Here is a 9,543-nt window from a genome sequence, read left to right on the forward strand (position 1 = left end):
CATATGTTGCCTCCAGCTATGTATATTGCAGATGTTTTGCATCTTTTTGTGTCTCTTTGTGGCCAATTTGACCAATAGTGTGGTCATTTTAAATCTGTTTGTTGTTGCTTTGACACTGCTTGGGGTCATTCTGAGTCATTTGTGATGCTTTGAGTCCTTCTGTGGTCATTTTGTGGTCTCTTTCTGGTCACCAAGTGTCTCTTTCTGGTCATTTTGAGTCTCTTTGTGATGCTTTGAGTCCTTCTGTGGTCATTTAGTATTTCTTTGTTGTCATCAAGTGTCTCTCTGTGGTTGTTTTGTGATTCTGTAGTCATCTTGAGTCTCTTTATAGTCATTTTGAGTCTCTTTATGGTCGTTTTGAGTCTCACTGTGGTCGTTTTGAGTCTCTTTGTGATGCTTCGAGTCTTTTCATGGTCCTTTAGTATCTCTCTTTGGTTACCATGTGTCTCTTTGTGATTGTTGTGTGGTTCTGTAGTCATCTTGAGTCTCTTTATGGTCGTTTTGAGTCTCACTGTGGTCGTTTTGAGTCTCTTTGTGATGCTTTGACTCTTTTCATGGTCCTTTAGTATCTCTCTGTGGTCGCCAAGTGTCTCTTTGTGGTTATTTTGGGGTTCTGTAGTCATCTTGAGTCTCTTTATGGTCGTTTTGAGTCTCTTTGTGATGCTTTGAGTCTTTTCATGGTCCTTTAGTATCTCTCTGTGGTCGCCAAGTGTATCTTTGTGGTTATTTTGGGGTTCTGTAGTCATCTTGAGTCTCTTTATGGTCGTTTTGAGTCTCTTTGTGATGCTTTGAGTCTTTTCATGGTCCTTTAGTATCTCTCTGTGGTCGCCAAGTGTATCTTTGTGGTTATTTTGGGGTTCTGTAGTCATCTTGAGTCTCTTTATGGTCGTTTTGAGTCTCTTTGTGATGCTTTGAGTCTTTTCATGGTCCTTTAGTATCTCTCTGTGGTCGCCAAGTGTCTCTTTGTGGTTATTTTGGGGTTCTGTAGTCATCTTGAGTCTCTTTATGGTCGTTTTGAGTCTCTTTGTGATGCTTTGAGTCTTTTCATGGTCCTTTAGTATCTCTCTGTGGTCGCCAAGTGTATCTTTGTGGTTATTTTGGGGTTCTGTAGTCAGTGTGAGGCTTTTTGTGGTAATTTTGAGTGTCTTTGTGGTCGTTTTGAGTCTCTTTGTGATGCTTCGAGTCTTTTCATGGTCCTTTAGTATCTCTTTGTGGTCGCTAATGAGGCTCCTTGTGGTCATTTTGTGTCCCTTTGTACATGTTCTGAGTCTCTTCTGTTCACTTTTATTCTTTTTGTGTTAAATGAAGGCCTGTTTGTGCTCGCTATGGAACGCTTTGTGGTCACGCAGCCTCTTTTTGTGGTTATTTTGTGATTCTGTGGTCATTTTGTATCCCTCTGTGCTTGTTTTGAGTCTCTTTACGGTCATTCTGTGTATTTTTGTTGTCACTATGAGTCAGCTTGTGGTCACTGGCAAGTCACATTGTTATCCAGCTCAGTCTTTTCTAGTTGTTTTGTGTCTTTTTCTGTCTTCCTCCCATCTGCTTATATTCTATTCCTTTCTCATCAAACTGTCTCTCTTTGTGGTCATTTTTCAGTGTCTTTGTGGTTGTGCCGTTTCATTTAGTGGTCCTTTTGTGTCTCTGTGGTGGTTTTGTGTCTTTTTCCGGTCTTCCTGTGGTCATTTGGCCTCTGGTTTTATTGTGTCTTTTTCTTATCATTGTCAGTCTCTTTCTGGTCAATTTGATTGTCTTTCTAGTCATCTTAAGCGTCTTTCTGGTTGTTTTGCACCTCTGTCTGGCTGTGTCGTTCTACTTTGTATCTCTTGGTGCTGATTTTGTACATTTTTCTGGTCTTTTTGCAGTCATTTTGCTTCTTGTTGTGGCTATATTGTGTCTCCTTGAGTTCACATTTCCTGTATTTGTGGTCATTTTATTTCTTCTTGTGGTTATTCCAAGTCTATTTGTGGTTGTTTCAAGTGTCATTTTGATCATTTTACATCTATTTTACATACTTTTCTGATTATTTTGCATAGTCATTTTCTATCTAATTTCAGTCATTTTAGGTTTCTTTGTGGCTGTTTAAAAACTCATTTTGGTAATTTTACTTCTCTTTCTGATCATTTTTCTTTTTTGTGCTTATTTTGTGTGATTTTGTTGTCATTTTGCTTTTCTTTGTGGTTGTTTTGTGCATGTCACAGTGCCCAATGACACCTTATTCCCCTTGTCCTGAGCCCCGTAGGCCGGTTCAGCCTCCTCTGTTCTCATTTCAGTCTTATGTTAGACCTGGCTCTACTGTTATCTTCCTCGATTCATCTTTTTTGTCGATAAAATGGCATGAAGAAGTGATGAAAGCTTCTGAACATTTCCTAGAGCCAAATGAATCACAGCTAGAGCCGGAAAATTTCCAGCAATTTTCCAATAAGCTGATTATCAAAATAATCCCCAGTTAATTTTCTGCTGATCCACAAATCAATATATTATTAATATCATCATCCACTGATCATTTCTGGTTCCAGTTCAGTAAAGTTCTTCCACTGGAAACTGGAAAACCATTTGTTTCTCATGTTGATCAAGATACAAACTGTTGACTCAAAGTTAGAAGAACACTGTTGTTTAAAATATAAGTGTTTCATATGTTGCTGTATTACAGTGAAGATTTTCCATCACTGGAACTAAAGCTACCAGAAGAAAGCCGACAAAGGCTCAACTATGAAGACAAACGTGTCAGATTCATTTAGTTTCATCTTTTAAATGAATTATTTCGTTCAGGTGATTAATTAATTATAAGAAACGGGGGTTAAGTTAGAAAATCCAGAGGTTTTGTTCCTCCACCTCCAGCTGCAGACTCAGTGGCTGTCAGCTCTGTCTGCAGCCGAGTTTGAGCTACCTTTCGCGGCTTCACAAACACCGGAGCCTCGTCAAAGTGATGCGTTCAAGCGGTGTTAACGTGCATAAAAATCAGTGGATGTTTGCGCTCCGACGCACATCAAACTGCTCCACAAAACCGTTTGAAGTTGCTGCTGCAGCCTGACAGCTCAAACACTCTCCGGCTGCTGTGACTCACACCGTTAAAATAATTATCATTTTAAAGATCCACGGACCTACCTTTGGAGCCGGAGCCACCGTGAGTCCTGACCGGTGCCGGGTGCGGAGTCTCCAGCTTCTGGCTCGCCGGCGTCTCCGCGGCTGGTGTAGCGGGCTCAGAGACGCTCCTGCCCGGCTCGCTCGCCGAATCCTGCGGGGACGACTCCATCCATGAACCGGAGAAATACAAAAAACTCCCTCAAAAACGAGTGCAATATCCCTTCTCAGTGGTGAGTAGGTGTCTTTAAAGGGCAGAAAAGGTGAGGAGAAGAGGAGCGGGTGAAGCGCGGCTGCAGGTCGCTGCTGTGAGCGGCGTGTGGAGGAGAAGAAGCCCGGCGGAGGGAGAGGGAGGGCGGCGCTGTGGAGAGCTCGGCAGCCCTCCCTGGAGGCTGGGACCCGGACTGGATCCACACTTCACGGCTGCACGAAGTCCTGAAGTTGAGTCTGAAAACAGAAAAAAAAGCCACATGTACTCAAACAACAATTCAAACAAACTGCAAAAAGTGAATCCAGGTGTTTCTGCAAACTCCTGTACCCTGTAGAGAGTTTCTGCTGGAGGACACCTGGAGCTGCAAAGGAAACTGGGATGTCTGCACACTATCATGTGAAAGTTTATGGCTGTTGTCATTAAATCTGCAGAGCAGTGTTAGAAGAAGCACACATTTCATCACACATGTACATCTGTGCTCTTATAATACTGTATTTTAATTGTACATAACACCAATTTGCCCTTTATGATAAATATTAACCATTTTTTGTTCTGTAAATACCACCATTTTAGACACCTTATGCTGTTTGTTTGATGTATGCATCTTACAGTTGTATAGTCTTTTTGCTAAAAAAAAAAAAAAAAAAGTATTTTACACTGTGGACCAATTGTGGACCTATTCCACATTTCTTTCAGTAAGTGTCCTCCTGTCCTCTGTGCTAACCTTGGCTATGGTTTACTGGATAACCTCCAGTATCTATCTATCTATCTATCTATCTATCTATCTATCTATCTATCTATCTATCTATCTATCTATCTATCTATCTATCTATCTATCTATCACACAAAAGCACCACTGCGGTAAGTTCTGCATTTAAAATCCTACTGAAAGTATCAAAAGTCAAGTAAAAAAAAAAAACTCAATTAGAGGTGTTTATTAGGATCTTGACACTTAAGTGAAGGGATTAAATAAGAGAAGATAAATCTTTATTGTCATATTTTTGTACAATATTACAACAAAAAATGAGTGCATTATAAAAACATCAAAAATGCAGTCATCAAAAAATAAACAAGAAAAATAATAAACATTCTAAACATATATCAAAATACAATTATCAAAAAAAGAATAAAGATTATGTACACAATAACATTACTTACATTTTTTGGAAGAAATAATGTGCAGAATAAAGTGAAATCTTTTAATTATAATCTTATAATCGGTCTGTTTTTGAGCTACTCCAGAGTAAAATGAAAATAAAGCATGAGATATTGTGCTCTCTGCAATGGAAGGTCATCCTTTCCCATTTTAATGCTTACTGCATGGTCCACATTATTATGACAATGAGTGGTGAGCCACGGTTCTGTAACTGTGTCTGATTTCGCCTGACTTACAGCTGTAATTACAGTATATGCAACGATAAAGTTGTACCTCATTACAAAAATGTCTGCAAATCACTGAGCTACACTAGTTTTAGCTACAAGGATAGCTGTGTTTCGCAATCTGTGTGTCTTGACATTAGTCCAATTAATGATGATTTACAGCTATAATCATCTTCAAAGGTGTGTCTTATGGCAAAAATGTTGCAGAACCACTGAGCTAAACTACAGTTTTAGCTACCAGTTGGAGTTACAGTGACAAATGTTACAGGTCACTTATACTTAAATCAGGGCGACCGACCTTTGAGACTTTAGAAAGTGACTGCTAAAGACTCGTCTTTTCTCAACCTCCCATCTGAGGAAAGCTTTCCCCCCCGATTTCACTGTGTTTGTATTCAGATTTGCCTTTTTAGTCCTTGTGTTCATGTCTTATGAGTTACTGATTTATACATTTACAAGAATTTTGATGAATTAAAAATATTTTCAGAATCACTATCTAGCAAGTTTGCTATGGCCAGTTCCAGTTAATAAATTCAGCTTTGTGTGTGTGAGAGTGTGTGTTAGAGTGCTTGTCTGCATTTATAAAAATATATAAGAAACAAATGTGCACTTTAACAATTCCACTTGTTTGTGAGACGACTAAAGTTAGGATAAAACTAATAACTGCAATTATCCAAGCTAATACGAAATTTGTTTTTCTAGCAAATGTAACTCAACATTCTAAATTTAAATGTATAAATATCAAGTCATTTTGGCTTAAATTTAATGGTAAAATATCGTAATGCTAAAATATCACAAAAAATCGTGATATTTATTTTTACTCTAGGATATCAAGAGTGCTATGCTAACAAGGCTAACACCAGCAGTAATTCTTGTGAAGAGGCTTTTTCCTTCAAATATGTTTAGCAGCTACACCACTGGCTTCCAAATCTTTTATCAAAATACAGCTCATTCATGTGTCTATTCAGCAGACGTAAAACATTTCCAAAATCTGTCTAACACAGTTTTATATAATGCTTAGTCCATAGAACACGTTTAAAACTTTGGGGTTTCTGTATAAATATTGTTGGGTCATAACCAATGTTTAAGTTAGACAAATAAATTTGTATAGTACATAATATTCTAGACTCTCAAGTTTATTTTTATACTTGTTAGATTTGTAACATTAATCTAAAATTACACATTTTTATGGCATTTAAATCAGTGAAAATATTGTTATTTTACAGATATTTGCTGTTATTTGAAAGAAAAACTGGGTAAATTAAAGATTGAAAAATGGCAGTTTTTGAAAAAAACTCTTTCACAGATGGTCCCTGTTCTGTTAAATTACAGAAAAAAGGTACCAGTAGTTGTTTTTATTGTAAAAAATAAAACAAAACTGTCCTTAATGTCCACAACAAAAATCAGTATTACTGTTATTGAAAAGAAAGTAGCAAAATCATGAAAAAATATAAATATTTATTTACATTTTAACCATAAAACACCAGGGCAAAAACAATACATCAATCCACATCATAAATCTGCATTTTTTAAAAAATAGTTATTGTTCTTTTACAATGACTTAAATAGTTTAGCTGTAGTTAAATCAGCTGAAATATCTTTATTTTGGCAGATATTTGCTGTTATTTTCACAGTGTATACAGTTTTGAAAGCTATAATATTCCACTGTTTCTTAATGTGTTTTTATGGCACCTTTGCGTTCTAGTTTCAGCATTTTTACAGTGTATTATAAGGTACATTTCTTTGTGGAGTTGCTTCCTACTTCCTATACAATAAGTGCAGCATAATACAACATTCCCACTAAATAGATTCTCTTTGATAAACTAACTTGCCACATGTAGGAATATTGTAGTGTAGTACATTAAAACTGTAATTACTGCCTGTTGTCCAACACTAGACGTAGTTTTCACCAGTTTTCATCTGATTCTGGACTCTCCCTGTAGTCCTGCTGTCTTACCGCCTCATTTCTACCTTTTCATCATCACCAGCTTCTGCGTTCACCGATTTCCTTTTGGCCAAAATGCCTCACAATGCCTGGAATGGTTTAAAAGGAGGGATATTGCTCCAGATTTCATCACTTAATTAGTTCCGATGAAATAAAAGAGCTGAATATTATGATTATTTAGAGGGCTGAAGCGGCTGGCAGCCTTCTGTAGCCTGCAGTGGAAAAGGCCTCAGGAACGATCACACGTTTTACTCATTTCCATCTCACTGCAGTGTAAAGAAGTCGTCCAACCGTGTTTTTTTTTTTTAAACTGCGCTCAGATTAGAGAAGCGATACTCCGCATTTTAAGCATTGATCAGGGGTTTTCACAAGTCTGAGCTCAGCACATCAGGATAAAGTCGGTGTTTGAAGGCAGTGTGAGGAAGATTTGTTGGAATTTTTGCGACCGTTCTCACGTAAAAATCGACCTTGTGGATTGTTAGATCAGCAGCTTTTTACTTCTCATTTATGATTTATTGGTAAGCGCCCTTAGAGGTCACTTTAGCAAATCCCTCAAGTGAACATAACACATATGTTTACAGTGTTGTATGTATCAGGAAGAGCCTAATTATTGAGCTATGGAGGAAGTTGGGGTGGATAATGGGTCAGCTATGAGAATGCTGTTTGTTTTCCATTTCAAACTAACAGTCAACTAGGGCTAGTTCAGCATTAGCATTTTGGCATTTTGTCTTCTGCTTTACAAACACGAGTGAAGTGAAGTTGGTAGGTCTGCGTGATGCAGCCAAGCAACTGGCCAATGAAAAGTAATGCTGACCCAGAAGGTAACTGCAGTCCACAAGACTGTGATATAACAATGCTTAATAACGGTAATACAAGCTGTTGATGTTTGGATCAATATTCCGATACCATCACCATGACTGAATATTTGGATATTCGGGTCCACCAGCCCTATAGTCACATTGGATTTGTTTGTTTGTTTGTTGTTTGTCCATCTATTATCCAAACACTGCTTAATCTTCATTAGGGTCGCGGGGGCTGGAGTCTATCCCAGCTGACCATCACAGGGCTACAAATACAGACAAACAGTCACCTCACATTCACAGCTACGGATAATTTAGAGTTACCAATTAACCTCAGCATGTTTTTGGACTGTGGGAGAAGTCAGAGAACCTGGAGAAAACCCACACATGTACAGGAAGAACATGCAAACTCCATGCAGAAAGATCCCAGGAAGGCCGGGACGTGAACCAGAGATCTTCCAGCTGCAAGCAACAGTGCTAAACACCAAGCAACTGTGCCAGCCCCACCATAAACATATTTAAACAAGTAAAAACATTAAATAAACATCTGAGTAATCATAGTGGACATATTCTCTTAAAATAAACAAAAGGACATCAAGAAAACAACCATTTATGAGACCGTTCTGCAAAAAATTAACATTATAACTTCTCAATGACATTAATTGTTGGATAACTCAGAACCTTCTTCATTAAACAAATCAGAATCTGAAGTAATTACTTTGGGAGGGAAGCTGGAGCACCTGGAGAAAACCTACGAATGCACAGGGAGAACATGCAGCAAGAAAGGCCGGGGACGCAAACCTGCAAGGCGACGGTGCCAACCACTGAGTCACTGTGCACCCCCAATGGACAACATTGTACTTTGTGTTACATTGTTATTTTAAATGGCAGTTTCAGTGGTTAAGGTTGTGTTCTTCCTGGGATCTCAACCCTGTCTGATCTAATAAGCCGAGATATGGGAAGATTGCGTTATGTTATGCAACGACATAAAGTACATCTTAAGTGCAACAAAGGATCTCTACCTGCAGGATTAGTCCTGATTGCAGTGGCAGCGTCAGTCAGTGCAGTTACCATAACCGCTAAAAGCCTTTTAACTCGCGGTGCAAATGAGTTTAAAGCGTGCAAATGTACAAATTAGCTGGCCACGAGTGACTCCTGAGACACTCGTTAGCCAAAAGCTCACTGTTAGGAAATTCACCTAGCCAGTCCTTCTTTTAGCCGGTGCCGGGATAAACAGCGGCGTATCGGCTGTCGTTAACCAACTAATGACTTAAACTGATGAACAGCGAGGCATTAAACTGTCTGCGAACTGTGGTGGGCAAAGAAACGTCAACACCAACACAACACAGCTTGTCTGCACTCAGGAAGCAGCTGCAAGACTTTAAACTAGTACAGGGAAAACACAGCACGACACACCGGGTCTGGCTCATTTGCTATTGGATTACTAGAGACAATACAGCGCTTGAGTTTAACTGTTATATTTTTTGGTTGAGCCCTTCAAGGCCCCTGATGAAATTTCAGTTTTTGTACTTTGTTAATATGACCACATGATGTTTTTTAATATCTAAAAGCGCATTCTCATGAGAGAAATCGATAATTTCTACCCCTTTAAACTGCAGTCAAATGATGACAGTCTCAAAAACAAGCTTAAAACTTTACTTCCTCCATGGATTACATCGCCACTTGTCATTTTATAAACTGTAACACTGAATAGCGCTGCACCGGTGACTATTTTGTCCTTTTTAACTTCTTATTAGCCGCGTAATTTGTTGTGTAAATTCTTCGAAACATAAGCCCTTTGGATTTGTTTTCAATGTGTTATATAAAAATTACCAGACAAACCTTCACAGTTTGTCAAATTATACAAGATTAGATGAGCACAGAGAACAAGTACTAAGGACAATGAAAATTTTACAAGCCACTTTGTATTGGTGTTGTCTACAGTATATAAATACTGTATTCATTTTCATCTTTCATCCTTGTACATATTATCATTATTATTATAGTTATCATTGTTTATTGCCTGCTGTAAAAAACACTCTGCTGTAGCAATGTAAATTTCCCCTGGCATGGGAAGCAATAAAGGCTTATCTCATCTTAAATGCAGTTAGGGTCTAACCAGAAAGGTT

General features: G+C 38.3%; 1 protein-coding gene across 1 annotated transcript in view; it reads right to left on the reverse strand.

Annotated features, from left to right (window-relative positions):
- LOC110958865 (nuclear receptor ROR-alpha A-like) overlaps positions 1-3,497 on the reverse strand; it is a 180,835-nt gene extending 177,338 nt beyond the window's left edge. The window contains exon 1 of the mRNA XM_051937230.1: positions 3,106-3,497. Within this exon, the coding sequence (XP_051793190.1) occupies positions 3,106-3,253 (148 nt within the window). The 5' untranslated portion in view covers positions 3,254-3,497. The remainder of the gene's footprint in view (positions 1-3,105) is intronic.
- Between the last annotated feature and the right edge of the window lie 6,046 nt (positions 3,498-9,543).

The sequence above is a fragment of the Acanthochromis polyacanthus genome, chromosome 2, assembly GCF_021347895.1.
Source record: "Acanthochromis polyacanthus isolate Apoly-LR-REF ecotype Palm Island chromosome 2, KAUST_Apoly_ChrSc, whole genome shotgun sequence".
Lineage (NCBI taxonomy): Eukaryota > Metazoa > Chordata > Actinopteri > Pomacentridae > Acanthochromis > Acanthochromis polyacanthus.